The 19075-nt window shown below is 33.1% G+C and overlaps 1 protein-coding gene across 1 annotated transcript; it reads left to right on the top strand.

Annotated features, from left to right (window-relative positions):
• The first annotated feature begins 132 nt into the window (after positions 1-132).
• pain (painless) lies at positions 133-14673 on the top strand. Its single transcript, XM_066398005.1, has 7 exons — positions 133-263; positions 9905-10287; positions 10347-10555; positions 10610-10853; positions 11883-12123; positions 12222-12519; positions 13147-14673. The coding sequence occupies exons 1-7, from the start codon at positions 244-246 to the stop codon at positions 14461-14463; spliced, it is 2712 nt and encodes a 903-aa protein (XP_066254102.1). The 5' UTR covers positions 133-243; the 3' UTR covers positions 14464-14673.
• Positions 14674-19075: the final 4402 nt, after the last annotated feature.

The raw sequence follows: 19075 nt of genomic DNA, 5'->3' as shown, positions 1-19075 counted from the left end.
TAGTAGCCTCTGTTAAGAGGTCAGAAAGAATATTATTATCACGATAAGCCTTATCAAAAGATTTAATTCACTGTGCGAGATATGAGATGTTCGCATGTAAAAAAAGGAAGATAATGTCACGTTGATGACAGGAGAGTCGGGTGCGGTCCTTGGAACTGAGAGCACAAAGTTGAGTCGTCCCATTCTTGGAGTGATAAAACAAGATATAGAGAACACCACAAGTGACGACGAGGATAAGGAAATATGTATAAACATACCAACAGGTAAAAGTAATAAATATTTAGAAATTAACAGTAACTGCCCTTTGAAAACGAAATTCATTGTAAAGCACCCCGGCTTACGCATACGTATTATTATATCATATATGTATTAACCTCTTACATTATTTCTTGTACTATTTTCTCATGGAAACCTAAGGACAATATTAGAACTTAATTAGAATGCATGTCTACGTAGAAACACAATTCTTTTGTCTGATATAAGCAACCCATCAAATTGTAATTAGCTGAGACTCAAAGTCTCAGTACTGTTTAAGGTTCAAACTACCCTTATTGATGTACTTTGGCAAAGTCCACGTAGATATCATTTATATAAATAGGGCAGTCAAGCAGTTAAGAGGAGTCCAGCAGAAACCTTCAGACTGATCTTCACAAAACACTTACATAAAAGGGTCTTTACGCCTCGCTCCCGCTCTTGTATTATCGAGAAGTTAATAAAGTGTTATATTTTTGACTCGCGTATAGTTATTCCAACCCGGCACATTACATCATAACAAAAAATAAACAACATAGTGTCCATTTTTTCAGTACCATAAAGACAAATTATGAAACTTCAAACTACTTTTCATGAAAAAATTATTCTTCATTGATTACTAGAGTGCACCGTTTTCGAGTTATTCCGATTTTAATCCGTATTTCGTGTCTAATTTGATCTTTAATCATTATGGTTTAAAATATCGATACATGGAATATATCCACATTTTAAACGTCGAGTTCAACTAGGTATTCAGGAAAATGGAAATATTTTTGAAAATTGATTAAAGTAATAGATAATATTGGTGATAATAAAATGGTGCCCAAAAAAGTTACAGCAAAATCTTTCTCAGACAACTCCTCCCAAATATGTATAATCCCCTGGTTGACATTTAGCAAAACTGGATATATCAGCTTTTTCAACGTGTCAGTTACTTTAATACTCCAAATTGGCGTTATTGTAAAAAAACTTTGCCATAGCTCCTCCTTTAAAAAGATATAGCTCTTCTGGAAGGTATTTTTGGACATATATTTATAAAAATTTTTTTCTTATTTTCGACCATATAATTCACCATTTCTTTTTGGTCTACTAATTTCCGGACACCCTGTAAGAAGCAAGTAATATGAACTGAGTTATACAGTATGTCCACAGATAGAGGACCCAAGAGGACAAATGGACAAAAAATGTCGTTTTTCGACAAAAAGTCATTCTTGATAAAAGTCTCTGCTTCTCGAAAAAATACGATTTACGAAGATACTTTTGAACTTTTTTATACAGGGTGCCCAAAAACTATAAACACATGAAATACTACCAATAGTAAACTACCTGTATTTCTCATTTTAGAGCAAAGTAGTAAGTAAAAAACAGATTTCAAATCCTACCCAAAGTTTGTATACAACATTTTAACTGAGTATTCCAAGTTTTATTTTTCTTTTAAAATTCAAACAATTTCTAATTTTGCCCCTTTTTCACCTCATTTCACATATTCACAACAAGCATGACAAGAAATATCATAATTGTTGGAGTCTTCAGGGAAAGACTTCTGACACCAGGTACTATTTTGTACGTGGATACCGCCACGAAAAATCAGGAGGATGGTCGAGAAAAACACTACCGTTAACGTCAACAAGTCTATAATTAAAATCAACGATAACTTTATCTGTATAAAGAGCGTTCGAATCTCAAGTAAAAGTTTTGTTTTAATTTGGAGGAATATTGAATTTAAGTTTATACCTCGAGTTCCATTCTAAATCTAACCAAAAAAGGAAAACAGGGAAAATGAGCAGAATTTGGTTTCTGCCTATTTTGTTCTAGTTGACCAATCAGAACACAGATTTGGTAGGTTCCCATGAATTTGGGATTTTTAGGTTGAATGAAAAAAAACAGACCTTAAAAGGTTTTTGCAATTAATATCTTAACACATGTGACTCTGCGAAGGGCCAGATTACTGATAAGGACTGATGAGTGACAACAGAGTCACGATGTGTTAAGAGTACTCGGGAATATTTTGATCTAATGGTTCTCACGGTCAAATGAGAACATTCCTCAAGGTGAGCGATTTATGTATATTGATTATTGGTTAGATTTGAATGAGGCATAACAGGTGATTTGGATGGGTATCCAACACAATATTAAATTTGAAAAATGCGTCGAATACGGAGGAGGTGTTTTTAAATAAGTAATATACATATGCTAATTTTTATTTTAAATTATTTATAAACTATTTTGGAATAGTGAAATTTTGTATGTAAACTTTGGATAGGATTTGAAATCTGTTTTTTATTTACCATTTTGCTCCAAAATGAGAAATAAAGGAAGTTTATTCTTGATAGTATTTCACGTGTTGGTGGTTTTTGGGTACCCTGTATAAAAAAGTTCAAAGTTATCTTCGTAAATCGTATTTTTTCAAGAAGCAAAGACTTTTATCACGAATGATTTTTTGTCGAATAACGACATTTTTTTATTCATTTGTCTTCTTGAGCCCTCTATCTGTCGACATACTATGTTGTGAGTTTGGCTGAGACTGAAATATATCCCTTATTATAATATATATGTAAGTACGTTCTCATAAAGAAATGATAGAGGATTTGTTTATTAATTTGTTTTAACGTGAGGGTGAAGAAAACGATGAAGGGTTTGTAAGCATAGGAAAAAGGATTCAATATTTGTTTATTAATGCTTTTAATATAAACACATGCGCTTGGAAGTAGCTAGGATGCATTGTATTAGGTGTAGCTTCCCATCCCCAAGTCTTTAAAGTAAAACGATGTTCCGAAAACCTACGCTTGTTTTATTTATAAGAAATTATCTGACATGTACATATATGAGTATACATCAGTAAAAGTTTAGTGGCTAAATTAATAAAAGGTGAAAATAAGTTAGCAAATTATTCGTTACAGTGCAACACACCAACTATTGACTTGATTATGGAAAATATTGTGTGGCAATTAGAATCATTTGATTGCGAAGGTAAACTTAGTTCAGTAGGAGGACGGTGGCAGAAAAGAAAATAAACGGTGCCAGGGGAATTAGGTGCGGTCCCCGGAACCAAGAGTACAGAGTTGAATCAGATCATCTCTGAAGTGGCAAAGCGAGATATAGAGAACATCACAAACTGCATACAGGGTGTTCAGTACGTGTCTCTATTTGATGAGGAAAATTTGTGAAAAAAAAAACAAAAAAGTTCGTACAAACTCGTAAAAGTCATTCAAAATTGCCACTGCTTCATTGTTTTTAATCTGCCTAACTTAACTTACAGGAGAAATTCGCCGAAACTAGGTCCCAATAAGTAGTGTCCACATTCTTCAGATTTTAAATCAAGACATTTAAGTTATTTCAAACCAGTTAAGAAACCTGTATGGTGGCAACAAATGACCGGAAGTTATAATTTTTATTACATTGAGCATGATTATTTCTGTATGGCTTTCACTGGTGCTCTTAATCAAACTCTTAGCTACCGACTGATACATTCTATAGGTGATACCCTAAAATTTGGTCAGTTACTTTCAGAAAGTAACGAGTAAAGGTTTTTCACATATAAGATATTCTAAATCCTGCGAACCTTATCATTTTAAATCTGTAACTCCAGGTCTGATGAGGCGCCAATGGAGAGTACTTAGCAGGTCATTGCTAAAATTAAAATTAAGTGTCTAACTTCATGATTTTAATCAATTCTCTTTCTGTATTTCCGCGCAGCTGACAAAGCTGAAATCCTGCTCGAATGATTGCTTCCAATAAAATATCAAAGGAAATCACTGGTAATGAAAACGAAAAATGCAAACCCATGTGCCCACGTCCCTCTGCCATCCCAAAAAAGGAGCCTTTTGTCATAATTGTTTATTGGTCACCGAGTTAAACGCGCAGCTCTGCAAAGACTGCCGTGTCTGCTAAATTATGATTCCTGTTATAGTGTAGCAGGCTATAGCAGACCAGTCAGTGTTTGTCGAGCGTCGCACTTGACTTAGAATTCAAACAAGTGTAGTTAGACCTTAATTGATACCAACTAAAATCACTTATGGCCTTAGATGGTGGAATGTCGGGTGTGTTCTAGTGAATTTTTGTGATTGGATTAGCAACTTTAGACAGGTACTGACACAGGATTGTGGGTGATATACACGAGTGTTGCCCGAGGACTTTTTTCAGTTGATGACGGCATTTGATTCAAAAAAAACGAAAAATCTTTTGTTTTATTTGAGATTTATCCCATATAAAGATTTCAAGAGGTTTTCATTTCCTGTTAGGTTTTTGGGTGAAATAGAAGATTGCGTTCAAGATGGCATATGCATGAGTAAGAGTAATTGCCTGAGGCATAAATTCCCGACGATTTCTATAATGATTCGCGTATTTAAACAGTTTTTGAGATGATGTTACCTCGCTAATGAATAAAAAAATAAATAAAAACAACACGCAATGTTCTTCAATAATTATCTAAGAATCAAAATATTTTTCAAGATCTGGGGGATTTGTTTTAAGATGAAGTGGATTGGTACAGTGAAATGAAAAATGAAAATAAATCTGACACAGGCATAATTACTTAAATAACTTTGAAGCAGGTATAACTACTAAAAAAAATAATTTTTAGATATTTTCCTTTTTTTTAATTTCTTAGTGGATGCATTGTCAAAATGTTATTCATCATATGGGTTTCGTAAGTTTACATAAAATTGAAATTACTTCATGCATAAATCCATAAAAAATATAATGTAGATATTAAGAATACCGAATAAACAATGATTCATAAATATGGAAATGTTGATCAACATATACCTAAATATTCTGTAAAGTATTCCATTCTGATAAACCAGCAGATACTATATAGGAAGATATGTTAATGTTTCACTTTTATGGATTTGATTTTGTTGAATACGGTCAAGACTTGCCCCCGTTCTTGGTCTGCACGTTCTCCGGATTTGACCCCTTTGGATTTTTCTGTATGATAACAAAAGCAAGATTTATCTTGAGCCCATTAACGATGAAGTTACTCTCCGGAAAAGGATTGTTCAAGTAGCCTAAGAAATCAGAGAAGCAAAGTGCCGTACGGCTGCTCAATCTGTCGTTCGTAGATGCGAATTTTGCATTGAAAATGATGGCGGCCGTTTTGTGCAGATTTTATTAATTTTTGAAAAATTAACTAGTTTACGCATTTTGTTCTCTTTTTTTTCTAATTTTTTGCTAATAATGTTGTTGAATTTTTTTTATTACTAATGTGTTTCCTCAAAACAACTTGTAATCGAGATTGTGCCCGATTATCTTTGACTGAAAGAAATCTTTTTCTTTCGCGAAACATAAAAGAATGAACAAAATATTTTGAAAATTAAAATAAAAGCGTTATTGAACTCCACATAATTCCTGAACATACGCCTCTGATTAATAATTTTGAAAAAATTTAACTTTAAATCAACCACTTGATTCAATTTAATTTTTGCACACAAGTTCATACATTTATCTTAAATGGTCTTAGAAATATAAAGCAAAAATCAATTTCCGTCGGCTATTTTTGAAGGGCTGTAGCGTTCTTAGCAAGCATTTGCGGATACATTTTTATTAAAACTTTCTTGCTTAAAATCAAATTCCCTGTACATGATTTACGTATGGCGGTTTAAGTATGACTCACCCTGTATACAGATTTATGATACTGTTTCATGCATTCGGACGAGTTTAAGGCACAGATCATTTTCAGTGCTTGAGAAAAACAATTAAACATTTTAAACAGATAAATAATTTAACGCCTATTTTAGTTAGTTACAAAACGAGGACTATTTGCCATTTTCAAAGGCCATAAATCCCGAATTGCGGGCTATTCCTGAAAACAAAGGTGTCCAGTTTCATCTTCCAGACTGGTGCATACTAATACAATGCTTGATAAACTGTAAAAAAAACACTTGTCTGTGAATGTTTACATTATGCCGGATACAGAACACATGGCCTAAAAACAACATACAAGTGATATTAAATAAATGAATGACAAAATTAGCAATTACTTCGCCTCTGCGTGAAGTTTAGTGACCGAACGTAGGAGGAAAGACATCTATTAAAATGACTAATGATTTCAGAAATATCACTTATTGTTAAAATCTATGAGGAAAGTTCCATATGATTATTTCAAAGCAACAACTAAATAATTGCATTATTGGTATCTTCATAATCATTGCAAAGGTGTGTCATCTACGAAAGTACCAAGTTGAAGGATGCCTTCACAAGATCTGTGATGCATTGTGATAGTTTTCAAAGATCCAAGTTCAAGTTTAATGATGTGAATAATATCAAGCTTAATTTGTTACCTATTGCAAAATAGTCTTTTGTCAAGATTTAGTCTATGATGACTAATAAATTTGCGTAAATGCCGTCAAGCAGAAGTAGCCACTATAAATACACAGTATTTAGAATATTAGAATGCGATTATAAATTGAAATTTTGCCACTTTTGGTGGCCTTATCGAAGTTATTAGTAAATCTATCCTATTTGAAGACTTCAGTTTGAGAATAGCATTAATAAGATAAGGTTGTTCAAGTCGTACCTTTTAAGAAAAAAATCGTATGAATATGAGGATTTATCAAATAAATAGAAATTATATGTGGTGTTCAAAACTTTTATAAATAATGGTTTTATTTACTATAACAAAGCAAGAACATTTCAATGCTTTTTCACAAAATAAACGAAATTCTCAAAAACTATCAAAGGTACGACTAAAGAAACCAGTCAGAAACCACCTAAAGCTTAAATCGTACCTAAGAATGCAGTTAAACAACAATAACGGTTATAATGTATTTTGTTAGTAATGTGTATACATGACTCATATTCAATGAGCACATGTATCACACATACTTCTTCATTTTTTCTCAATTCTGGCACATATATAGATTATGCATTCATAATCTACACTTCAAGTTTTCCTCCGGATCTTCCTAACAAATATAACAAAATTACTTTTAGTTGCAATACTTTTTTCTTTTTAATTTTTAGTGCTGATTTCTTTCTATTGACCGCATTTTTTATATTTTCTTTATTTAAAGTTAACGTTATTTTAATTGATGAGGTTGAACCTCTACGGAATTTTTTTCATATGTTAAATTTGAAAAATGAGATAAGGTATTTAATTGCAGTTTTATTTGGTGATGTTGAAGGCTCAACAATACAATCCATAGGGGGTTTCTGGGATTTCTTTACTTTTCTGTGTAACTATTGCAGATATATTTTCTTGACTATTAGTATTTATTGAAGGAATTTTATTGATCACAGTTTAACTTGGATTTATGCGCAAAACGTCTTCAATCACAAGTGTTGGTGCGCTAAAACTTTCTTTTTGAAATTCATGTCTGTTGCATGGTCACACAAAGTGACCGCTTAAAAATGAAACATGCGCAAGTCTGAATAACTAAGAGAATTTATGAAAAAAACACTCGGATATGTAAAATTTATTGTTGGGAAGGAAACATTTTAGGCTAGTTGAGATTTCTCTATCTGTAACTCCTAAAGCGTGCGATGGGGGGGGGGGGGGGGATGTTCAAGTAGCACCTCATTTTGAAGGTAACTTAATGTACTTTATCATCCTCCAAGTTTCAAGTCTTTGTTATCAACACAATCAAGATGGGTGCGGTCCAACCGGAAGTGATTCATTGTGGATTTATAGAATGAATAGCAATTTCTTCTGAAACATTCGGCAGCATAACATCTTTCATTATTTTAAGGTATTCCTCTTGGTTCAAGATTCCTATTATTCAATAAATGAGACCAACACCGAATTACGAGAAGTAGCCCCACAATTTTATATTGCCACCTCCATGTTTAACAGTTTTTAAGGTGTGTTTTAGAAGCAATTCTTGTTTTGCTGGCTTTTGCGCGTACCGTCGACCATCCGAATCAAATAAATAAATTTTTGTTTCGTTCGAAAAAAGAACATTTTCCCCACTTTTATGTTATCATCTTCGTTTTCAAAACGAAGATGATTCTTCCCAAATTCTATTTTTTTAAATTTGTTTGTTTTTATAGCAACGGTACTTTTCGAGGCACTCGACCATGCAAATGAACTCCTTGCAACTGTCTTCGGATAGTTCTGTAACTTATTTCCAATTTTAGGTTCTTTTGAAGTTGTTTGGAGATCACAAAGAGATTTTTTTTTGGATTTTCGCTTTATTTGACAGTCAGTCAGAACTGTTATTTTCCTTTCACGACCGCGATTTTCCTATCGTTCATCGTATTTCAGGGCATTTATTACCAAAGTTTTCGATCTTCGTACTTGCGAGAAATTTCACGAAGGGAATTGCCTTCATCTCTGAGTATTGGTACTTTAATTCTTTCGGCTAAAGAACACTGGTTTTCACGTCCCATCTGTTTGTTTATTAACTATTGAAATGCTTCAAAATGCTTCGAAATGATTATCCAGCTTTACTTTTCAATTCTTATCCTAATGAATCGAGAATCACGAAAGTTGTAAAGAAAAGCATGGCGAACTTTTGATATACTGATCCTATTATTATAGCCACCTTAGCTTTGATGGTCTGAACCAAATAGGAAAAGTACAATTCTAGTATTAGGTAATTCCCCTGGTTTCTGCTGACACACACAATTATCAGCATTGTTCAAATTTAGAACCCTAATTCAAATGAGGTAGAACAACTTTTAATTTTCCATTTTTGAAATTGAACTAGTAGTGATCCCATTTCTATAGCCACCATTGGGTATATGTAGAACATTATAAGAAGTAGCGATAAACTTATTTGACAAAAATATTTTTGACCGGCTGGGTTGACTGGGGCACACATTGGGTTGTCCTTTGTTGAGCGGTAGCACTTATAATACAATCAATGTTCTAAAGGTACGACTTAGGTATAGATACGACTTGAGCACTCTTACCGTAATATTGCCAAAGCCTAAGCGAGAAGTAGATATTTTACTTTTTTTTTTCAAGTACCTACTCTTTTGAATGTTCCAAATTATTGATGTGGAATGGAATGTAACGTAATATCTTGGAAAATTGATGTTAGAGTCAAATCAATACACGCGTTTACCATTACTTTGTCTATCTATAGAGGGTCTATACACATAAACGCTCAACGTTTACAGAAAACAGTAATTTAGCTCTTGAATTTTTAATAAATATTAGTTCATCCCCGTTTAGAGTCTTTTCCGAATTATTTATTTACCAATTTTTGTCATTGTTGGCACGCTATTGCTCTGAAGAAAGGAACAATAAAAATCTATTATTGTTGTTAGATCAGGTTTGGTGGACATTTTCTCCATTGCGCACATAATCAACCATGGTTTATTAAGAGCTTTAGGCAATATTCTAAATTAAAATATATCGATTTTTGCATTAACTATAGCCCCAATACATTTATCGCCTCGCTTCAAGTGAATTCCCAATATTGTCAATTCACTCTCGTCATTAGGGAAATTAAAATTGGTTACCCAGTAAACGCTTTCAGTGGGTACCTATATAAAGTTGAAAACCCAAGGAGGTCAAGAACGAAACCTCTACAAATGACATTTTCTAAACAATGGGATGTTAAGTTCATTGCATGAAAGCGGATATTTGAAGTTATTCAAACCTGTAACCCAATCGATTCCACATTCAATGGTTTCTCTTATTTCCTTCGTATATCGCCATGTAATTGTGCAAGGCTTCGTTGTAATTGTAGAAATTTATTTATAGAAAAATGTATCAGAGTTCCAATGGGAACGGTTCAAAATTGTCCAGAACCAACAGCCAAATTTGTCCTTCTCCAGAAGAAGAGCTCCTGGAAGCGGTTTTGGCGAATAATTCCGATAAAATCGTTCAAGTGATTAGCAAGCACGAATACCTTGTTACTCACACTTATTTAGAATGTGACAAGAGAATCCTAATTATTGCATGCAGTGACCCTAGAGTCACTGCAAATACAGTGAAACAGTTGTTGACGTTTGGGGCTAATCCCCGGGACAAAACTACTGATGGCTGGGAAGCTTTACATTGGGCCGCTCTCAAAACTGATGAGGAAACCCTGAAGGTTTTGCTGAATATGAATCCTGGAGATGTCAATGTGGTGGATAAGTATGGTAAAGTTTTACTCAATTTTCAGGGTCCATTAGAAGAATAACGGAAAAATTGCTTTTAGGAAATAACGCTTTGCAAATACTGATCCGACATGGAGCAATAAATTCGCCAATGTTTGGTAATTGTGCCAGGCTGTTAATTGAGCGAGGAGTAAACGTAAATCATACAGACAATAAAAATAAAACTGCGTTAGATTGGGCAGAGAAGAAGAAGGTTAATAATGAAATTCAAGCTATCCTTAAAGATACCAAGGAAAGCAGAAAGCCAGTGGTAGATTCTGTCGTGTTTCCAACACCTTTAGAATACAAATTATAAATTTTCTAGCTCACAAACAATAATTTAAATGACGGAGAACAACTTCTTAGCTATTTGAAACAACAAGACGAAGCAGCTTTCGTGTACTATCAGGGTGGTGCTATAGAGCAGTGGGTTGAGTATGAAGAAGGTTCTACTTTACTGCAAATTTGCTGTGATAAGGGGCTGAATAAGGCTGCTAAACATTTGCTTTCCAAGGGAGCTGACTTCGATAGGACTGGAATGAAAGACGATAATAAACCGGTAATAAAGGGTGTTCCTGAAATGACTGTACAATACTTGAACAAAAATTCCTTAACCAAAAATAAGGCGTTTTAGGCAAACTTACCTATATCCATGGATCCTTTTCAGGACCAAAGAAATTTTAAAAGAAATAAAAAATTTTAGTTTTTGATATATTCAATCGTAAATTTCTCGAGACTTATTGTGTTTGGGTATAGAGCATGGTACATGAAACACATTTAGAATTTTGCATAGAATTCAAAATTGAAATAGAAAATAGGTGTTCCTATTTGAAAAAAATAAAGTTGGTGGTCATATTTGATTTTTGGACTGCCCTGTATACATGAATTTACCACCAAAAAAACCGCAAGAAAAAATAAAAATCGATATGTCTGAGTATTTTAGCCGCATATGTTTGGCATCTTCGTTATATAGACTGTTCCATCCAAAACTTCCACATTGTAGATAATTTTGCCTAGAATGAATTATTTTTCGTTAAGAAATGTTTGGTCAAGTATTGTACAGTTATTTTAGAGACATCTTGTATATAAACACTGAATAATATGTTGCAGAAAAATTTCAAAATTGTGTATAGGCACTTGAGCTACTCTTATACTCTCATCCTCTGATCTTTTTCTTCGTTTTCTCTATTTCTTGTAACTTTTTGAAACTTGTAAAGAACAATTCGTGATTTGACAGAAATACCTTCTTTAAACTAAAATTTACCGTTTGTTGGAGAATATTCTGCAACATTCTCTATGCTGAAAAGCATTCTGGAACGATTTCTCAAATCAAAACAATTCTCATCATTTTAGGAACGAATGATCACCTGATCTAATCTATTGTATATTGTAAGAACAATTTGTCTTTTGTCGTTCTCGATTTTATGTTAATCCAAAGAAAAAGTAGGTAATTCTGTGATGCGCTGAAGAACGTTCTGAAATTATAGATCATTCGATTTTAAAATTTTCATCTTAATTGGAACTAATACCTATTTTTTTTACCTACTGTCCAACAAATTACTCTTGAACTAAAATATCTCATCTTCAGATCACGAAAGTAGCTCAACGAGGAAACAGCGAACTCTTCAAACTTCTCCTTGATAAGTACGAGCCCATATCCAAAATTCCTAAAGGTATACTTGCAATTCTTTGCAAATATTCTGACAGTCATATGTTGGGCGAGCAAGAGTGTTACAAGGCATATATAGACAGAATTAAAAAAGGAACCCCCGATGAAAAGTCATTCAAAGTGAATGAAATTGACATTAACGGCAATAGCCCTTTACATTACATGATAAGGTAAATTGAATAAATGGCGCAATGTGATAATTACAAATAATAATGAAATATTCATAAATTTCACCATATTCACGTTCTCAAAACACTTCTAATTTCAGATATGGTAGCTCAGAAAGCATCGAAGAACTCCTAAACCTAGGGGCTTCTTTAGGAGCAAAGAACAACTTTAATTTTATGCCGATCCAGGATATTAAACCCGAATTGCTTGAAAAACATTTGGATAATTGTGTATGTTTCAATATGACGAGCGCGAAAACCGAAAAAGAAGACTTCGAAGTCAAGTTCAATTATCGTTCTCTCATACCTCCATATGTGAAAAACTGTAAGCCGGACAAGGATCTTGAAGCTGCAAAAATTATTTCGGAATTTGAAAAAGAGTTGGTAGCTGAAACTGAGGTATGTATGCTTTTAGACTAAAAGAGTAGGGCAAGTGTGAAAAGTGGTAAATAACGGTTTTTTCCTTATTTGCCTCTTCCACATTTACATTTGCAACTTTACATACCTGTTGATAACATGGATATTAACAAAACTATAAACTGAGGGCTCATTCTCGACATTCTATTCCAGAAATTTTGTCTTTAACTCATTATAAAATGAACATGATGATGAATTTTTCTGTTTCTAAAAATTGAGAATCTAGAAAATTATGAAGGGCGAACAACGCATGCTGCGCTATTGCTGATGATGCGATACATACATGTGACTTTAGTATCTTTTTTCAGTTTTTAGAAATTTTTCAACTTAATTTCCTTGTAAATAAAAAGTATAACGAGTTTTTTGTAAACTTTAAAAAATGACTTCCTATTTCTCAAAGCTAACCCTTTAGCAAATTGTCAAGCTTGAACAAAGTGTGTTACGCCACTGCTTATGGTGTACGTGATTTTGAGGTAATTGCTGTCATATGAAATATAGGATACCCAATATACTAGACTTAATAACTTAATTTGTTTGGTCCTCAAGCATTTACCATTCAATTTGATCATATTGCCAACATGATTTAACGTTAATTTACTTTCATTTCAGGTGATTTCCTTCATGAGCAATTCCACAGAGTTCAAGCATCTATTAAAGCATCCAGTTATAGTGAGCTTCCTCTTGATAAAATGGTTGCAAATTCAATGGCTTTTCTGGACCAACTTGTCATTTTACATTACTTTCATATTATCCTTGGTGGTCTATATCTTTTCAGATTATGCTTACTTTAACACCGAGGAAAAGTCATTATTTCAAGCTTCCCTGTCCAATATTTCTTATGTTTGTCTCCTGGTAACATTGCTGATACTAATAATCAGGGAATTCTTCCAGATATGCGTGGCACTGCCCGACTATTTCAAAAATTTTGAAAACTACATTGAGATTGTCTTAATAGGGATCACCACCTTCATGATTGTGTTTAATAAGTCTTCTGATATTGACACCAGGAAGCAGTTGTCTTCAATCTCCATTCTTCTAGCTGCTTTTGAACTTGTACTGATGTTAGGGCAACACCCTTACTATTCCACTAATGTGGTGATGTTAAAAACAGTTTCTTTTAACTTTTTCAAGTTTCTCATTTGGTACTCCCTTCTAATAATTGCCTTTGCTTTGAGTTTCTTCCTACTTTTCAAGACAAATGCTACGAAAGATACAAGAGTTGAAGTGAAGAATGCTACTGTTGATGAATCTAATAATCAAGATAAATCCTTTGATGACCCTGGGAAGTCAGTCTTTAAGACTATTATAATGCTAACCGGCGAATTTGATGCTAGCAACATTAACTTCGGCACTTTCCCTGTAACCAGCAAAATTATTTTCGCCCTTTTCATCTTCATGATCGCCATCATTCTGCTTAATCTTCTCAATGGTCTCGCTGTGAGTGATACTCAAATGATAAAAAATGACGCAGAGTTGGTTGGTCACGTCGTTAGAGCTCAGCATATACGATATGTCGAAAGTATGTTAATGGAGAATATTCTTCCTAACAATATCATAAAGAAAATTAGCGATATGTGCTGTTGTTTGCCTATTTCCAGAAATTGTAGTTTAAAAATTGCCGATGCTCTTAGCGGAGATGTTTGTCTGTTTCCCAAGTATTTGAATTATGAGTTAGCGTTATACCCCAATAAAAATGGTCCGGTGGTTTTCCCTAAAGATCAGAAAGGGTTGAGGAGAGGTTGTGTTCCTTGCAATGTGATAAGATTAGACACAGACACGACGAAGCGGATTAATCAGATTGTGCGACGCAGGATAGAAGAGCAGAATCAAGCCACTTGCAGTAAGAAGATGGAGCAGGAATTTGAATATTTGAAGGGGAAAATCGATGCCATTTTTAAGATTTTAAATGACCCAAAATTTTCGTAAAATTATCTGATATTTTTTACTCCTTTAAACGTGTTTTAGAGTTAAGTTGTAAAATTAAGTACCTACCAGTATATTGTTACTCGTAGTAATTCAGATTAATATAAGATTTGGGACAAAAAAAATAGTCTATTTTATATTTTCTAATTGTTCGTTTGTATATCGACTGCTTATTGATATACAGGGTGTCCGTTTTACGAGGTTAACCATGGGGATCTCGGTTATTTGAAGAGATACGAGGATGGTTAAATTAGGGCAAAGTTGAGCATTTTTTAGCTTTGTAAGATGCCGTTTGAAGAATTACAAAATTCCGATTACTTTCGGAAATACAAGGGAAAATACGAAATTTCAAAAAAAGGTTTTTATTTTCTTCTGGATTTATTTGAAGAGATAATTGAAAATGGCTGGCACATTGTCGTAGCCACTTTTTCTCCTTTATAACATGGCAGTACCAAATTTGGAAATCGACATTTCGATTTTCCGGAACCAACATCAACTTTGTTTTTTTTAAGGGCGCCATTTTGGATTTTTACATTTTTAAATTCAGTTTTTTTTCTGGTTACGATTATATATTACATGTTAAAATTCGGACTTGCAGTTTGTTGGAAATATCAAAAATCCTGTTTCTGCAAAGAGTGCCTTGGAAACAACATACATACTTTTGTTTCGATAAACAAATTTATGTCATCATTTCGGCTGAATTTCTCTTAACGTCGCATACATTTATAAATTTGTTATACCATACTAAAATTTTCAAGTGAAGAAAAACGAGATATGCTAGAAATTTATTACGCCTCACATAGAAATGTACAAATTACTTCGGAAACATTTCTTCAACGGTATCCAGAAAGACAATGAACCCATAAGAAAAAACAAAGTTAATGTTGGTTCCGGAAAATCGAAACGTCGATTTCCAAATTTGGTACCGCCATGTTATAGAGGAGAAAAAGTGGCTACGACAATGTGCCAGCTATTTTCAATTATCTCTTCAAATAAGTCCAGAAAAAAATAAAAACCTTTTTTCGAAATTTAGTATTTTCCCTTGTATTTCCGAAAGTAATCGAAATTTTGTAATAGTCCAAACGGCATCTTACAAAGCTCAAAAATGCCCAACTTTGCCCTAATTTAACCGTCCTCGTATCTCTTCAAATAACCGAGATTCCCATGGTTAACCACGTAAAACGGATACCCTGTATTTTAAACAAATATCCTTTTTTTTATTAAAATGCTAAGAAGTTTCGTTAGTTTCATCTTTTTTGAAAAAAAAAATAAATAAAAGTTCGAATTAAAATCCAATTTCGATGGTACAAAAAGGTACTACATTTGTAGAAAAATGTTATTAACCCTTAAAAAATGGTAATAATAAAAATTAAAAATGTTTTTTTTAGTATCCTGTATATTCTTTTCTAATGCAGTCGCCATCCGATCTGGTAGGGAGTCATAGAGGCAACGAACATATTTTTATGATAATTTATCCCATTTTTTCTAGACAACTTCATTCAAATCTTCTGTGTTTTGAAGCAGTTGACAATCTTTATAAACATCCCTGGCAAGTTACCCCTAGACGTTTTTAATAAGGTTAAAATGAGGAGATCTCGATGGCCGTTGGAAAACTTCATAATTTTTGTCTTTGAAAAATTCCTTTAAGATTTTAGTGGTATGTACAGGGGCATTATTCCTCTGGAAAGCAAAGTTTTCATGTGACAGTGTTTTTGAATATTTTTTAGTTGAGTATCAATTAATTCTAGATAATACCTACTCTTCATTTTGCCAGAAACAAAAACTATATTCGTTTTTTTGTTATATCCTTTTTTATATACCTTTTCTTCTCTCCGTAGGTCGTGATAATAATATGTCCAACCATCAAAACCATCGATATTGATTTTTTTTTCATCTAAACATAACATTTTCCTCCATTCCTCTTGCCAACAAACTGTTTTCGACGTTCTTTGTAACTATTACTAAGCGGTGGAATCCGTTTCATTTCTTTTCTTTTGATCTGTATGATTTTGTATAGCACCATTAATAATCCTCCTTACATTTTTTATATTGATTTCAACTCCAACTTTTTGTGCAATTTACCGAACTTTGAAGCAAATCTCAAAATTATCCGTTTTTGCCTGCTGGTTAAGCCTGGCGGCCTACCTGGTATTTTCTTCTTTCTATAACCCTCCGGATTCTTAAGAAATTTGGAAATAACTTATCTACTCCTTCCTGTAATTTTGGAAACTTCAGAAATGGATAGCTAGCGATGTTTCATTTTTAAAATGATAGCACGTTGAGAAGGTGTTAAACAACTTGCACGACTCATTGGAGGTGTTCAGTTTTACAGTAGTAACAAAACTAAATACACTTATTCATTTACACCATTGAATTTTGGCAATATTTATTTACAAATAACAAATGTGTTACCTTTTTGTCCTCATACAAATCCAATTTTAAACATCAATTCTTCAACAAAAATGATATCAATGCCCAAATCAACAAAATACCTTTGCATTTTACGAAAGGAAAGGATCTATGTAAGTAATTATCAATAAACAATGTAAAAATAAACAAGTAATTAAAAAACAGTAGCATGAGCGATCTTTTTGTCCCGGACCCTAGGTACATTTTTATTAAACTTTTGGTTAACCGAATTGGGCACCAAGTTCTTCTGGAAATTTTCATATTTTCTAATATTTAATTATATAGATTATACAGAATAGTGTATGCAGAAAATTTCAGTTTAACATCTCAAAAATTGAAGCAGCTGTGATATGATAATCTTCTCGAATTGAATGAGGAACTTGAGGAAGTTTCTCATTTCATTCTTTTAAGAAATAAATTTTATTGGCAAAAATAGAGTTGACAACTATACCAATATACAAGACCAACAATTAAGAAGAACAGTTTTAAGCTTCGACATCTTCTTAATGCTACCTATTCTAATGAAGTTTTTATAGAGTATAGAAAGTATACTCAGCATTTATGGTCAGCAGTTTCTCTAGTCGTGGGATATTTCTCTCGAATTTCAGAAAATGCTTTTCGATTAGTAAAAGACTAAATTTCTATATGATTATGCATGATATAAATGTCAATTAAATTATTAAACAATTTAATTGTTATTATCATGGCTCATCATTCTTGCATGCCCCACGCTGTGCTTCGACAGACCAAGATATTATTAAATGCAGCCAAGTACACACAAAATCAACAAAACAGTTAGCAATCAACTTTCAATAATACTCCCATGACTAACAGGCTTCACTATTATCTTTCATCACTGGAGACGAGAGATAACGTTATGGGATATTTTCTCTCTAGAGATGAAAGCGATGTTTTCGGTGAGAGCAAGATATGAATGAAGGTGTATTTTTTACATGGTCGTAGAAAAAAACTTCAGCACCCGGTGTTATTTTGCAAAATTTTTGGCATTGGAATAATAAAAGGGGCAATTTTTTTACAACAAATTTAATAAAAATGTTTGCTGACAGATTTCTTAATGAGATATTCCATATTTTTTACTAGACTTGCCAAATGATGTCGTAATAACCTAATTGTGAACTATCAACGCACAACCTATTTTTGAAGTAATGGTTATTATCCCGTTAAAGCGGCCAATATCATCATAATGTGGCCCTTAACATCATAATATGGATCAATAGTTAAATTAGGCTAGTCTCTAATGGATAAAGTAAATTGATGGCAAATTAAACAAATGTTTTGAAAGTCAAATGTGGTGGGCACTGTCGCATGTATCCGTTATAAGATGAATCACAATTTTTGCAGTTGTTTGAAATGGACCTTAAATGATGAAAAACAAAATATCACACAAGAAATATATTATAGAAACTTGTGACGCCGGGCAAAACTTAAAATTTTCATTAAAAATTAGCATTATCATCAGGTTATTGTTGCATACAGGATGCATGCCATAAAAATTTAGAGTTCTTTGTATACCATTGAAAACTTTGAACCCGGTTTATTTTGAATTACGACCAAAATTTTAGAAATTGCCTCGACACATCGATTTTGCTTTCTAGGGGGACACATTTTAGCGTTAAATGCAATTTCACCAAAACAACCCCCTTTGCGTTGGTGCATCTAACTTTACAACTTCAATACACTATAGAACGAGCGACACCTCATTTAAAAGGGTTTTTAATTCTGATTGTCAACATGTATTTTTTCTTCAATTTTAGATCACCTGTTAAATAATAAACCAACGCAATCGACAAATTTTAAAGTACGTACAGGCTGGGCAAATTGTAATGAGATTTGAAGTGGCTACATGTAAAACCTTCGCACCTTCAATTTATCAAATTTGTATCCACGGTCACTCATTTAAATCAGGTTTATTTAGCAGTAGTTCAATTTTAATGGAAAATTCCAAAAATTTCAATTATTTTTAATGTATTTGAATGTATCTATAATTGAAAGCAAATTACATGTGGACAATTAGAATTAAAAACCCTTTAAAATGAGGTGTCACTCGATCTACAGTGCTATTTGAGATTCTAATATTGAATGCGCCTCCGCAAAGGGGTTGTTTTGGTGAATCTGCATTTAACGCTAAAATGTATCTCCCTCGAAAACAAAATCGACATGTCGCGGCAATTTTTTAATGTTTTTT

Source organism: Euwallacea similis, chromosome 16, assembly GCF_039881205.1.
Source record: "Euwallacea similis isolate ESF13 chromosome 16, ESF131.1, whole genome shotgun sequence".
Taxonomy (NCBI): Eukaryota; Metazoa; Arthropoda; class Insecta; order Coleoptera; family Curculionidae; genus Euwallacea; species Euwallacea similis.
This window is presented reverse-complemented; position numbering and strand designations above follow the sequence as displayed.